Genomic DNA, 15,666 nt, shown 5'->3' on the forward strand with positions numbered 1-15,666 from the left:
GATGGATGCGCCCGCGCGCGGGGGAGGCCGGGGAGGTACCATCTGCCTTGCGCGGAGGGGGCCGCCCCCGCCCTTCGCCTCCCGCCCTTCGCCTCGCGCCTAGGCGCCATCCTTCTGCCGCGCGGCTCCGGGTTGCAGCCCATCCCCCCCCGCAGGGTGGGTCTCCCCGCGCCTCAGTTCCCCTCCCTGCTCCATCTCGGGGGAGGGGGGAAGCACGTGTCGTTCCCTCCGGGGTGGCCCCGCCCCGCCCTGGGGCCGGACGTGGGGGGGTTACAAGGCGGGGGAGCCGCCATAGGAGGGAGGATCCTGCCCTCGGCCCAGTATCTGCCCTACAGGCATAGGGATGGCCTATGGGCCTGCCTCCAAAGGGGCTGGGCAGTGTCTGGCTTTCCTGAGACTGACAGTACCTGGTGCCACCACCCTTCAGCCACCTGGTGTGTGGCAGAGCGGGAAAGCTGTGGGTGGAGGGCCAAGGGGGCAGGGTGTGCAATCCCCAACCTGCAACACTTTGCGTGGAAGGCTGCGATGACCCCAGGCTGTCCAGGCCCTGTGACTGGCTTTATCCAGCAGTGACGGATGGGGGTGGGGAGGGTGCTGGATGTAGCAGCTGAGCATCCCTTGTGTGTAGCTGGTGGCTATGGCTGCCTTGAAGACCTTGCTATGAAACTCGATCTCTTCCATGCAGTTGAAAGGCACTGAAGGATTTTTTTCAGGGGATGCTCAAGAGTGGTTGGCCTGTCTTAACCAGGCCATCCGCAGCCCCTGAATTCCTGTTGTGGAGCGCCTCCTCACCTGCCCCCGCTCCACCAGGCTTTGTTTTTTCTCTCCTTATAGAGGAGCTAAACACCCTGTTCATCATAGCCACAGCGCTTGGGCCTCACTGAAGCAGAGCCATGACTCATTGAAAAGCATTTGCTTGTTCTCTAGCAGACTCCCTCCTCTGTCACTGCTACTGTTGTGGGGTAATGCCTCATTTGGTGCCATTGTGGTCCAGCATTGGGGTCCTGTTGCCTGAGGGGGATGTTCTTAATGGCAAATGCAGTGGTAGAAGGCAACTTACCTGCACAAGCACAGTCACTCAAGCATAATACGATTTTCAGGCTGCTGCTCCAGAGCTGTTGATCTTTGCACAGCAGGTGCTTCAATGGCATTGTCTTGCCTTGTCACTGTGGTACAATTTCAAGTATTGAAAAGTAAAGAACTATAGAGAAGTGTATTAAGTGCCTGGTCTTGCTTATTTTTTCTCTGTTCCTCTTAATCTGCAAACCAGGAAGTACCACATTCTTTGAAGTGTGGGTGGGGGAAGGGCTGCCACACTTGACCTGGTGCTATACAGCTCTACCTCCTTGGAGCTCATTTTTATCCTAGGCCAAGCTATGGCTGCATTTACAAAGGTATTGGCCAATTCAGCTTATCCGCCCTGGAGCCAGAAGAGGGCCCTTACCTTCCAGCCTAAACAAACACTTGACAGAAGAAAATTAAGAGTTTCTAGTTGAGCATTTATGAGTGCTCCCTAGCCAAGTCAGTTCTCAACTAGCTTCCACTTGGAGCAGTTAGCAAAGTCAAGCCTACACAGAGTGTATATGCATAGCTTCTGTAAGGCTTGGCTTGTCTAATACCATATCTTCTTGCATACCACATGCCTCTGAATAAGAAAAATACCTTAATTTGATTTCTCTTTTTGGAAGACGGAATAAATGCTTCCTCACCCCAGTAATGCCTACACAAAACAGATATGGAGCCTGGTCTTCAGCTCACTCATGATCCCCTTTCTGCACAGGAAAAAGCTTCAGTTTTACTCCTTTTGCAGCTGAACTGTCAGCAGCTCTTGGCTGAGCAGCCAAGAGCTAAAACTAGCTGCTGCTGAAGATTGGCCTCTGTTTGTAGATCTAGAATTTAGGAAACAGCTAAGAAGTCTGCAAGGCTGTGAAATAGGAGAAGAGAGGCCAGGAGTTGCTAAGTTCCAGATTCTTCAGCAAAGCTAGTGAAGCAAGGTTAACTTGATTTAATGGAACATGGAGACTTATTAAAAAAGGACAGTGATTGTTAACACCTGTTGAGTGAAGAGCAATTGTCAGGATTTGGATTATAACCACCCAAGAAGTAAACTGACCCCTACTGCACTATCTGAATAGAATTGTCACTTCTGCTATTCTGGGCAGAAAATCAGGGTGTCTGCTTAAGACATGCACCCCCAGTTCTGGGAAAATAATTCTTGATGGAAAGGTTGTAAATATTGTAAACATGTAAGTGAATATGGTTAATATTTCTTTCCTCTGTGTGAACCTGGTGAGGCATGTTACATTGCTTCCTATAAAACCAGAATGGAGAAGAATCGCTGGCACTGTCCCTCTAAAATAGAATGTAGTTAATGGGTGTGCTATAAGAAGATACAGAAAACTTAGGCAAGAGTTGCTTTTAGATTTTGCAAAATCAAACTTCCCAGTTTCCCTTGGAAACTTCCACTTACTCAAAGCCACGAGAGACTAGACAAAAATCTGCTAAAACATGGGTCCTTCGCTAATGAACAAAAAATCAGTGTTGGGTCTTGTTTCTTGGGAGAAGTAAGAGAGCTGTCTACTGAAAGTTGGCTTGTTCAGACAGGCCTATACCTGGTCTGAAATGCATAAACCTGGTTTGGAATTGTTGTGGTAAGGCTTCATTTTGCTTCCAGTTAAGCAGTGTCCCAATTTTCTCTTCCCATGCAGCTGGAGGGTAGACTCATTGGAACAGGATAGAGGGTTGTCACAGCACAAACATGCATTCTGCCAAAGGCTAATGATCCTGCTGCAAAGTGCAGTACTGCAAGCAGGGGAGGACAGTGGAGTATTCTACATGTGATCTCTGTAGTTCCTGCTTTTAAACATTTATGCTTTAGACTAAGGTTTAGTTTGCCATTGGCTTAAGCTGTCCTATGGCCTGCAGAGAGCCTGCAGCTCTTTCTCCCCCCCCCACCCCCTTCCCTCCCTGCCCCTCAAAGCTGTTGGTTAATATTTATTTAAGCTTATAATTCTTGTAATGGCCATCTTACTGGCTGGCAAATCTTGACAACTGGTGAAGAGGCTGTGCTGGTTTTCTGTGTTTTTGTGTGCTCTCACAGGAGACAATTAGCCAGGACCCAAGCAGCTCTGAATGTTTCTGATCTACATGTACAGCTGTCTGCATAAGAAAGGTGTCTTGGTAAACAATATTTGGATTCATAGAGATCCCAATTGCTCCTGAGACCTCTGAAGAACCAGATCCATTGACCCCTTCAAAGGCAAAGAGGTTCCATTCTTTGAAGGGACTCTAGGGGAACACTAGAGTCCTAGAGTAACTATACCTCTGCCAGGAGAACCTTCAGGTGTTAGGACAAGTCCCATAGAACTTCTGCTGCATATGGTTTACATGCCCATGCCCTAGAAAGTAAGTGACTGTGAGGTAAAGGAAGGTCAGGTCTTTAGAGAGCATCAGCTGGTTTGTGTTAACTGGCCATCTGCATGCTTTTACCCCAGCAAATGGAAGCTAACGCATGATAACTTTTACCTAACCTTTTATCATCTTTAAATGTCTATGCCCTATAAAGCTATACTTCTGCAAGAACCCAGTACCCTACAACTATCAACATCCTGCAGTGTCCTCTGCATGTCAGCCTTGACTCTAGAGTATACTAGCTCCACACCAGCATTTTCAGGTGGCTCAGTTCCTGTATTTTTATTTTTTTTTTTGTACACATGTGGGCTGGGGTTAGTAAGCATCAGTGGGTAGTAAAGACTACCAAATGCTAATCCATGTACTGTATTTACCTGAATCTAAGATGAATTTGAATTTAAGATGACCTCCCAATAAGTGTGTTTTCCACATAAAATCAAAATTACACTCTATTAATTAGATTCTTCTTTCACTATAATTATACCTTCAGAGGAAAGAACATCTTTTTCTGGTGCTACTTAGTCTTTTTCCTCTGCCTCTGCTTATCTGTGTCTTTTTTGCTGTTTTTATTGGTAGACAAAAGGCTAGAATGGAGCCTCGCTTTTCTTCCAAGACACCAACTAATATAAAATGCAACACTTTATTCTGTAGGCATGTCTTGCAGGCTTGCTGAAGTGATATGCAAATAACTGTACTACTTGCTGCTTTATGATGTGTAAATAATGGCCTCTTACACAACAGCAGTTTTGTCTTGTATCTTGCTCCAGATCTGAATCTGAGTTTATTCTGCATTGCTGCAAAAAAAAAAAAAAAAAAAAAAAAAAGCCTTGCCTCAGTCTGCCAAAGGGCCAGCTGTCTGACTCAACAACGCATGTGTAAGGGAAGGAATAGGGGTCAATAGGATAGAGCTCTGGATTGGTACTTGGTGATCTAAGTACCCTATACACTAAATTGAAGTGTTTGTTGCCAGCTAATAGTATAGTTGGCAGCAAATGTGCATTGCATGACAATATATGTCATAAATCCTTAATTTAAATATGTTCTCTCACCTTTATAGAGACAACCTGGCTTCAGACCAAGTTGTCTTCCAAATCAGTTTATCCCAGCATGGGTGACCCCTCTGTGTGTCTAACTGGTTTGTTTAGCTGTAAGGACATCCAGAGAGAGGTGAGGCAGAGCAGTTTTTGGTGGCATAGAGAACTCTAGTATTGCTGCCCAGACCCTCCTAGATGACACAGGCATGTGCTGAGTAACTAAAACTTAACAATTGTTAACAAGATTTACGGTACTAGATGAGGGATCATGGGTCAGATAGAAGTGTGACATGGCAACTTCCTGTGGTATAAATGAGCACCCTGTTGGAGTGAGTGGAGGATGACTTAAGGTTCATCTCAATTGCTTTTGCTTCAGATGTTAAGAAGTAAATGCATTCTGATTAATCTGACTAGCAGTCCTGAGCATACAAAGTTGTGAGGCCTCTGTGTGCCTTCTAAATTAAGCCCAGAATGCTTGAGGAATGTAGTCTTGGGCTGTACTTGCAACTGAATTTATGTAAGAGCTGACTTTTCCAAGAACCAAATGTTTCCACTCATTTGACTAGAGATGGATAGTCTGTGCTGTTGGAGTTTGTGTGTAGTTATCTCCCAAACTAATACAATTTTAAGACCCAGTTCTTGAGAACTTGAATGTCTAATTAAGCTGTTTTACTATATGTAAACGTAATACTGTTATTGGAGAGCTTTCCTTTCCAAACCAGGCTGTCTTTAGAGGGAGTGGACCTAAATATTAACCTTGCTATCGCTACTTGGAACAGTCTCAACCCTCTAAATCTATCCTGGTACTCAAACTCCAACTTAGTAATTTAAAGCCTTTCTTGGCTCTTCTGCTGTGGCCAGTGGAACAAAGACAAAGCTTATTCTTGTACCAAAATATTTAAGTATTCAAAATAGTGAAGTTCGTAGCTCTTGCTAACCAAGGATTGGGCTAATTTCATTGTGTCAGAGTTGCATTGGAATTCAAACTTGCTGTAAAACCCTCTTGCAGGTGTTGCATGCATCCCATGAATTTGCTTTCCGAACTCTCACTTCCATGCAGGGATGTGTAGATTTTTGCTGGTATTTTGCAGCCTTTCAGAACTATTCGTGCAAAGAGGAAAAACTCTTCTAAGCTGGATTCATGCTCAATTTAGGGTATTTGCTTATTAAACTTAGAGGAAGCCTACAGTCATGTCATTGCCTGTCTGTTACCTGCAACTATCAAGCTAGGGCATTGTTTTCCCTTACACTTTGGGATCTGTGTGGCTCTGGATACCAGCTTTGGTTTGCAGACATGGGAGAAGTACATGATGCTTGTAAAAAGGAATATAAAAGTGGCTGTGTCACTGCTGTGATGTGGTTGTGGTATTGTCAACCAGTTTACATTTGGTTTCCCTCATACCTGCAGCAGTGTGACTAGACTGCAGAGGAACATGGACTGGTATGGCTAGTTTTCTACAACATACAGCTTGCTAGCAGAGGAGTCCATGAGACATGCTGCCTTTTTCCACTGACAGTTGCATAACATCCCTCCAGCAACTGCAGCTGTTTCATGAAAAGCATCACAAAGAAACACCTAGCTCATACAGAGCTTAATAACCTTAAGAGAATTCTTCCTACTCTTGACGTTTCCTTCTGCTTCTACTACCTTGCCATGTTTCTCTTCCTGAAGAGCTGTTGGAGCTTCCACTTGGCTTGGCTTTCCTTGCTTCCCACTTGTAACGCTGCCTTGTGTTTCACATGCTTAGACAGGCCTCTTAAGTGCTCTGGTACTGAAGAGCATGGGCAGTTGTAGAAGCAGATCAGAACCACGTGGCCAGGCTGTCCTTTACTGATGTGTTCTGGGAATCATTGAAATGGAGCCTATGAAACAGACCCTTACCTGCTAAATAAGTGTGTGTTCAAATAGCGGTCTTGCATCCCTCAAGTAGCAGTCTTGCATTCCATTGGGTAGCTGTACTTGCAGTCCAGAAGTTTGTTGCTTTAAATAATAAAGATGGGCTAGAATTAGAAATGTTCCACTACCTCTTTATGGGCTGTGCAGCGTAAGAGTTGAACAAGTAGAGATGTGCAGCATAGGTGCAAATGCCATGTTTTGCCCAAGCAGTGAAGTTGTGTTAAATGGAAATGAGAGATTTTGTTCGGTAACTAGTGGATGGTTTTTTAGGGTTGGCAAGTCAGTTGATTAACAGGTCAGATATTGTCAATTGACCAGTTAATTGCCTTTTTTTTTCATTTTGGACCTGTCTGTCAAAGATTTATAGCAATTTTACAAAACTACTTTTTTTTATAGTTTCCTTAACTATATATAGGATGTTTTTATGTTGTTTTTTGATGCACTTAATGGAAATTTGTGCCTTTTCTGTATATTATTTGGATCTCTTGGCAGTTTTTTACAATTTTTGATCAATCTTTGCCTGGTAAATTGACCAAACTTTATTTGACCGGTCAGATATGCAGCCCTAGTGTCTTGGGTTTCTCTCTTAAACTGGATGTGAATTTTGAGTTGTTCTTTTCATTGCCCAGAAGACTAGAGACTTAAAGTATGAACAGATAATAGTGAGATTAAAAGGTGGGAAGGATGTGCTGTATGTTGGTTGCTCTGAGGCAGCTGTCCATGTGCCTGCCCTTAACCTGAGATGAGGAAACAATGGCTATGCTATTCCAGTTCAGCTCCCTGGTACTGTAGGGCAGTGATTATGAACTCTTTTATTATCTTATTTTTTATTTATTTTTAGAAGTCCTTGGGAAATGCCAGCTCCTGGATTTTTTTGACTGCTGTACAAAAAAAATAGTCTTTTGTTGCAGGTGATTCAAAGACTGCAACAAGTCAGTGATTTTGACTTGTGGATTCCAATTTGAAATCTCTGGTTTTGCCTTGTGAATAATATTTGTATACCTAGCAGTATTATCATGGGCTGCCTTGAGATCCTGTCAAAGGTGTCATGAGGTGCCACACAAAGGTTCTGTGTTACTTTGGCTAAGAATGACCTCTGTAGAGTAAAAGTAGGGGCACAAGCAATTACTGTGTGGCACCTGCTCTGCAGTAATTTACTACAATTTTAGTTATTCATACCCCCTTTATTCATTCCTTGCTGTGGTTAAAATATGCATTTAGTTAACTGTAGAGGTGCACATTTCTCATTGTAGTGCTGCTGCTTCTCCAGTGCTCCTGATGCAGCCATGTGCTGCTGTAGACAAAATTACAGCATCATACTGCAGTTAACTAGCCAGGGGGGGAGGTTATTAATTAAAACTTTTTCCAGTCATCCTAAGCTGTTACAAATCTCCTTCCATTATTCCCTGACATTATAGTCACTTGCTTCTACAAGTGAAAGTCAAACTTGTGCGTGGTTATCGGGCAACTTAAGATTGCCAAATATGGCTTGGTTGTCTTAACGAGTCATCTTAACCAGGGCAAACAAAATGCTGTATCATTATAGCTCTAGGGTGATGAGATCACTGCTAGTATCAGGCTGCACAAGGAGTTCTTCAAGTGGTTGGTGCACCATAATCAAGGAGGTAGCATCATTGGCCACTCTGAAACATTTGCTGTGGAGCGCCATCTCATATGACCACCTCTGCTTCCAGCACACTGTGTCATACCTCTGGTCAGTCTCAATTATCAGTTCCACATTTAACAGTGAATTTCTGAGTTTCCAGACTGAATGCTCCTAACATTTTTGGAATCTGAAATGACTTGCCAGCAGCACTGGATTTCTTTATAAGGAAGCAACTTGTCTCCCAAATGTCAGATGCATTTCTGGCTCTGTACAGTAATGCAGGAATATGCTTTTGGCTGCATAGTTCATACTGAAGCTATTACAGCTTTTTGCTAAGTTATTAACCTTTTTCCAAACTGATAGCTGTGATGACATGGCTATGAATTGGTTTAGGACAATGGTTTTCAACCTTCCTTTTATTTGCAGACCCCTAAAAAAAAACTGAATGGAAGTACAGACCCCTTTGGAAATTTTGAATTGAGGTGTGGACCCCTTTGAATTGTGTGTGGGTATTCACATACTTTTGACCATGGTCATCTTTTGATGACCCCTTAGAGATGGTCTGCAGACACCACCACCACCACCACCAGCCCCCTCCTGCCCCAGGTCCATGAACCACAGGTTGAAAATGACTGGTTTAGTTTGGAGTAAAGGTAAAGGGTTGGCAGTGGAGGATCACATGGCATTAGTTGTTGCTTCCATAACATGAGGAAATGTTGAATCCTGGTATCCTTCATAAGCAACCACAAATTCCAGAACCTAGCATCCTGCAGTCTTAAACATTTGGAAGCTCTGATGCAGATTTCCTGGAAAGACTGCAGCCAATGAGTCAGTGCCTTTCAACAAGCAACCTAATTGCATTCAGTATGAAGCCACGTGTAGTAAGTGTCTTCACAGTTTCTGTAACTCTAGTCTTTGTTTTAAGATGTTAACTTAAATTCAGAATTGATGCTTTTGTTCATACTGTAACGACTTTCAGCTTCTAGTTTTCTGCTACAGTAGTACATCTGGGCACCAAAAGGGAACCAGATCATTAGAAGGAGCTTTGAGCATTGCACCTGATCCTCATTCTGCAGTAAGACTCTCTTGTCTTCTAATATTTCTGGTCTCTGCTGCAACAGACAACCTGCAGACTAAATGGCTGCAGCCCATAAACTGTCAAAAGCAAAACTGCCACTCTTAGCATTCCAAAATCTTACTATAAGAACCATGTTTACTTGCAAATGATCCTCCCCTAACACTAGCTGCATCTTGTTGTTTCATGGCACGGGTGTGCTTCCATATTGCAGCCAGGAAAGAACGGGAGTGCCAGAGTTCTAACACAAGGCATGAGCTTCCAAATCTGAGGGCAGCATTACATGCCTTGTGATGTTTGAGTTGACCAAGGAAGGGATGGAGAGAGGCTTGAGACAAGGATGTAGCAATCCTGCCACATGTGAACTATATAAATGCTGCAACCTCAGGCCTGTATTAGTTTCCCCATGCCCTTTTTCCTGACTGTTCTAACTTCAGTTTTATCCTCTTGGCAATATCTCAACTGCCAGTTTGGTCCCCACACACGGAAGTATATCTCAGTGTACAAACGTGATGATGGCATTCAAAGCTGTTGGAGCTGCATAGGAAGGCGGCCCCGCTGTTTTTCAGTTCTGAAGGAGCGGTGGACTTGGGAGACAGTTCAGTCTTTCTTAACTTCCCTTGCTGGCATTTATTCCCAGTTAAGTTTCTTTTAATGTTAATTCTGGGTTTCCATCTACTCCTGTATATAGAACCTCTTGGTGTTTAGAATGCGTTCCATGAGATAATTAAAATAATCCAATGAGGGAATTTGATCAAGAGTAAAAAGCACATCAGACTGCATCACGGTAATGTAAGATTGCAAGTTAGTTGGTTTCTTGTCTGACTCGTTCTTTAATAAAAGCATGAAGCTCCTGAGTTATTTACACAAGCTGTCTTGTAACTGTTCAGAGCTGAAGCCTAAATGTTGTACCTACACACTCGCTAAGTAAACTATCTGTAGCAAATGGTGCGGACCAAAGCTGCTTATGAGGCCAAAATATGCCTATAATTTGTCTTTCCAAGACCCAAAGTCCATCTGAAAGATACTTCAGTGCAAGAAGGGTCTTCCTTTTTTTTTTTTTTTTTCCCCACAGAAACTCGGTATCAGTAACGGATCTCAGAACTAACTGTAGTCAGGCATTTTCAAGTTAAACCGTCCTCTCCTTTTGTAACTACTGACTGATTATTTCAGGTCTTGACAGAACACTTGCTCCTTTTGTATTATGGCAAGAATGGCTTGTCTTCTGGTCTTAAGCTTGGCTCTTGCATACCAAGCTGTACATACAGTAGCTCCCTAGATTGAGGTAAATGATCAAAATGGTGGACCTGAAGGTCTTTATGGTTCTCTCAACAGGCATCAGGAGTACAAGTGGCTGATGAAGTATGCCGTATTTTCTATGATATGAAAGTTCGGAAATGCTCCACTCCTGAGGAAATCAAGAAAAGGAAGAAGGCTGTTGTCTTCTGTCTCAGCTCAGACAAAAAGTGCATTATTGTGGAAGAAGGCAAAGAGATCCTAGTGGGAGATATTGGTGTCACGGTTACTGATCCTTTCAAGCACTTCGTGCAAATGCTGCCTGAAAAGGATTGCCGTTATGCCTTGTATGATGCAAGCTTTGAAACAAAGGAATCCAAAAAAGAAGAGTTGATGTTTTTCTTGTGGTAAGCTGCAAATGTGTTTTATGTAATTTAGTGTGTTAGTTTAGCATATAGTGTTCTCTGTGGTGCAAAATCTATAATATGCTGCCAGCTAATTTGTCTGCCTGCTGCTGAGCTTTGTGATAAGGTGGCTGATCCCTTTATCATAAACTTGCATGCATAAGATTTCTAGGTGTTCATTTTCCACCAGACCACTGCTTGTTAGCTTTCTTGAGCTTGTGTGCAGGATGTCAGAAGTTGTAACTACTTTCCTTTTGGTCTGTCCAACCCAGGGCACCAGAACTAGCTCCTCTGAAAAGTAAGATGATCTATGCAAGCTCCAAGGATGCTATCAAAAAGAAATTCCAAGGTATGTAACATAGCTAACACTGCCTGATCTGAACTAGATTCCTTTTGCAGTACAATTGCTAACTGCCAATAATGGATGAATACTTCAAGTGACGTTACTTGTAATAGGGTTAATGTTCCTGATAAGAGAGAGACCGCAGTTAAAATTGTGCATGTGCAGTGAAATGGCCCCTGGTGTTGAAGTCTTGGCATTAAAGCAGATTGCTCAAACTCTGAAACTATTACGGCGCCAGGCACAGCAATGCTGCCACAGTAGCGTAACTTGGAAACAAGGTTTAGATTCTACTACTAATCTGGACCTTACTGGTAGCTGTCTCTGCATGGCACGGTATCACAGCTCTGCTTACTGAAGTACAAAGCCTTCCAAACCAAATACTACACGTTTCAAGAGCACTTGTGTTGACATAGCAAGTAAGCAGCAAGTGATGCTCCTACATTAGCTTGGCTGAATATAGCCTTTACGGAGTATTAATGGACAAGGAGTATAGCAGAAGCAGCTGGATGTATATTACATGTCTCACTTCTCAAGGACTTGATATAGTCAGAAGGTTATACATCAACTCTTACTCAAAAGGGTATTTGCAACTTCAACCTAAAATTGATTTAGATCTTACTGGTTTGAATTTGGGCACATCTCTGCAACAAGAGAATGTTGGGAGTTGAATTCAGTAATGCTAAATAACCATAGCAAGGAAGGCTATCAGACTGAGAGCTGCCCTCCAAAGCAAGAGACAGAGACACTGTCATCCACCTGCTGTCTCCAGCATGGCTGTTGCCCCTTGCACTAGCAAGTCATGCTAATTTTCTCCTTCCAGTTGGTCTGTTTCCCTGTTGACTTACCCATCTCTGAACCTTGCTTTCTAGATCTCCTGTCACTAGTAGGTGGCCCTTCATATGTGCATCAGAACCCTGTACCAAAAAGCTATGGTACTAATGTAAAACTGCTAGCCTCGCTTGCAAAGGAGACTGAAACTGGGAAGGGCAAAACTAGCATGCACCCTGGTGAATTGCACATCCCAAAGTTGCACAGCTGCATCATGGATCTGTGCACGAATGCCAAAAAGTCAATAAATTCAGTAGGACTTGAGCATCTACAACAATGGTTCTCAACCTTGTTTAGACTCGAGGAACCTCCCTTTGCTGTTCTTAATTCAGTCACACCCTCTGGCACTGCATATAGGGAGCGCTTCTTTCCCAGTTCAAGGGAGACCTGTCTCCCCTGCTTTTGTCTTGGTGGATAAAGTCCAGGGGCTGCATTTTACTTGGTGGAAAGTGCAGGGGTAGAGGTGGCACTTTCTGTATCCTGCCCAGTAGCAGTGTCACTGGCTTGCTCAAGAGCTGGGACTGATGGCAGTAGCTTCATGGTGGCCCTTCCCATCAGGCCAGGCTGCAGCAAGGTATCCTCTTTTGCCATAGCCACTTCCCTGTCCAGCCAACACAGCATCTTCTGGAAAGGGCAGGATGGCACCCTGGCTCAGAATTGCGGATCTACATATTTTGAGACCTTTTGAATTCAGGGCAGGACTGCTGTGTGTATGAAATGACTAGGGTGCCGCCTCTAGCTCTCCAACTGTACATGTTTCTAATAGATTATGATGTATATAGAATAACTTGCGTAATTTAATTGTTTTGCCTCTCTTTTTAGGCATAAAGCATGAATGCCAAGCAAATGGGCCAGAGGATCTCAACCGAGCTTGTATTGCTGAGAAGCTAGGAGGTTCCCTAGTCGTAGCTTTTGAAGGCTGTCCTGTGTAGATACCAAACAGTGCCACAACTCTACAAGCATTCCACATTTCATATATCCCAAATGTAAAGCAAACATCCTAGGCCAGGGTTTCACTAACTGTAGGGAATCTGTCTTGTAGAATAAAGTAGACTCTTGAGCTGTAGTTGATATATGTACAAATGACCCTAAATAAATCAAGTCTAAGGATTATCTCTGTGTATTAATACTTACATTGGCTGACCAATTGATGGACATAATCAGGCAGGTTAATAACAGCCTCTAAAGCTTCTGGTTCAACACCTCAAGGGACAGGGGGAAGTCTGGTTTCTCTTTATTTGAAGTTGGAGCAAATTAATGGCTTTTCCTGACTTCTTTTTTTTTTATGGCTACCAGCCAGCCAGGTTATGAAATTCTTCTCATCTGTTGTTTCTTAATACGAGTAAGATGCCTTTTTAAGTTGTACAGTGATGTGAATACATCTGTGTAAGCATAAAGATAGGTATTAATACCATAAATAGCTGACTTACAATTGCTGAACAGTTCCAGTGCTATACTAGTAAATAGCTAATCCTTCAGCTAAATGAAAGTATAAATGAGCATGCTTTCCTAGGGAAATAGTCCTCAGTCTCTTTGTAAACCCACTGTCTTCTACTCATGTTTAAATGCTCCCTTCTGGTACATTCTCTGATTAATGAAGTGACTTAACACGTCTGCTCACATGAGTGCAAACAGTGCTGCTCTTTAACAGATGCTCCAAAAGTGGGGTTTTTGAGGCTTCTTAGTTGAGTCTTGTTTCAGGCTCTTCTATTTATTTATACCACAGCTACTGCAAGCATTTGTTCTAAAAGTCCGCAGTAAGCTACAGTTGTTCTCTGCTCCCTTGTATTAACAAAACCTGGATTGGAACTAGTCTGATTTAGTTTAATTAGGTAAAAACCAAACCAGTCTGATCAAAATGGCTTAACCCGGACTACTCTTCAAAGTTGAGGAGCTTCTAGGAAGCTATGGAAATGTATTTCCATCTGCTTTGAAATTTAACTTGAAGCTGCTTTCCACCAGCAACAGAACACATCTGACCCAATGTAAATGCTATGAAGCTTCCAAGTGTAAATTGTGTATAAAAGGCAGTTTTAACTAGTCTTGCATGGACTTGTTCTGGTTTCATGATGGAAAAACTAGCTTCTGATGTACTAATGCACTCTGTGCTGTGCCAAGCCCTGCCTGTCTCAAAAGGGGGAGTTTACCTTTCTTTAGTTAATGCCTGACCCCCTTTCCAGCTTCCAGGGTGACAGTTCCTGAAAAGCGTACAGCAGATTCTGCACTACAAGGCAGAACAAGCCAAAGACCTTCATGTCCAACAAGCTTAAACAGTTCCTTCCTGTGCCTCCTGCCAGTGATGTGGAAGAGTCGAAAGGTGCAGTGTCAGCAAAGACAATGGTATGCACATATGCATCTCTTGAAGTGCACGGTGCTTCTCTTGGGCCTTGTTCTTGCATAACAAGTTTGTTGGCTGTGGTGCAGCTGTTCAGTTAGTGTTGGCTGCTGCTCCCTTTCCTACATAGCCTTTCCATCCAGTAGGCAGCTACCCGAGGCTTAGCAGGGGGGTGAGGTACTGGTTGGAGCATAGCCTGGGTTCTTGCAGTCTAACCCATTGTATGCCTCTATTTCCTGACAAGGAATGGGCCTCATAAGCAAGAGTTCTTTTTAAACCTCAGTAACTCCCCGTGTGTGATCAGTGTGCATGCAAGATGTGTCTGGACAGGCCTTGTCAGAGCTGCTGTGTGCATGCTGGAAGTGAAGTGGTGTTACTGGCACTAGTTTGATGGAGTAGAACAGAAGCTTGCTCATTAACATGCCTTTGGGTCCTGCTAATGCTAAAATACCACAGCTGCTGGGGGCTTAGAGGTAGCCAAAGTGTGACACAACCTTTCAGCTCCCTTAATTCCTTCCAGATGCTCTTTTGTGGGGGACTTGCTGAAGGTACAGTTTGCTCCTCAGACTAGGGTAGCCAGTCCACACATCTCCTAGTAGGTAAGCACAGCATCTTTTTTTGGATATGGGAACAGCAGGAACAGGTACAGAAATCAAACACCACCACCTTGCAGAGTTGGCAATGTAGTCTGCCAGAGCTCCTTGGCATCTACCAGAAAAGTAGAAAGTCTGCCTTCTTGCTAAGGGTATAACACCAAACCATCAAGTAAAACTTCTGTGAGGGTCTGCCCAGCAGCCTGGAATAGTCTTAGCTGTTAGCATTCAGATCTTTCTAGCCATTCAACTTGAAATATTCACCCACAGGACCTGCAGACTCCTTGAGCTAGGAGAATTGGAGTAAGATTAATACTGAACTGAATTGCTCTTCATTTGTTCATATTGCGCAGGTGGTTACAAGTTGGTAAGTGATGGTAGGGTTTACTGCTAAGATAAGGAAAGCAGCAAGTGAAGAAAGGTTCAACAGTAAATGCTTGTGTGCAGAGTGACTACATATTCTGGTTAAACTGGTAATAGATTGTTACATATTAATTAGGCAGCCTTTAATGTGCTATCAATATAAATTGTTGCAGTATGGAATTGCCTAGTCTAAGGCACAGATCCACCAAGTATCAAGCACTTCCTGAAACAGAGAAGGATAAAGCTATTTTAAAATTGCTGTTACCAGTGTTCTGTCTTAGGAGCATAATGCCGTGACTAATATCCCAGTAAAAGTTCCTGCTTGCCCTAGGTGGCTGAAATGCTTGTATCTGTCTAAAGTCCAGCCTTGAACAGATACGGCTTGAGTGACAAACTGGGAGTGGCACTGCCTAACAAACAAACTCCAAGTGAGGGTTACTGCTGACCTATGATTCTTAAGTAATGGATTAACATTTCTAGGAGAAACCCCAGGTCAACTGGAGTCTGATAGTTTTGCCACAATTTTTGTTCCTTGTGTCTG

At 43.3% G+C, this 15,666-nt stretch overlaps 1 protein-coding gene across 1 annotated transcript; it reads left to right on the top strand.

Annotated features, from left to right (window-relative positions):
* Positions 1–10,358: 10,358 nt before the first annotated feature.
* DSTN (destrin, actin depolymerizing factor) lies at positions 10,359–12,947 on the top strand. Its single transcript, XM_006030435.1, has 3 exons — positions 10,359–10,666; positions 10,936–11,012; positions 12,657–12,947. Exons 1-3 carry the CDS (start codon positions 10,407–10,409, stop codon positions 12,764–12,766), a joined length of 447 nt encoding a protein of 148 aa, XP_006030497.1. The 5' UTR covers positions 10,359–10,406; the 3' UTR covers positions 12,767–12,947.
* Positions 12,948–15,666: the final 2,719 nt, after the last annotated feature.

The sequence above is a fragment of the Alligator sinensis genome, unplaced genomic scaffold (assembly GCF_000455745.1).
Source record: "Alligator sinensis unplaced genomic scaffold, ASM45574v1 scaffold21_1, whole genome shotgun sequence".
Taxonomy (NCBI): Eukaryota; Metazoa; Chordata; order Crocodylia; family Alligatoridae; genus Alligator; species Alligator sinensis.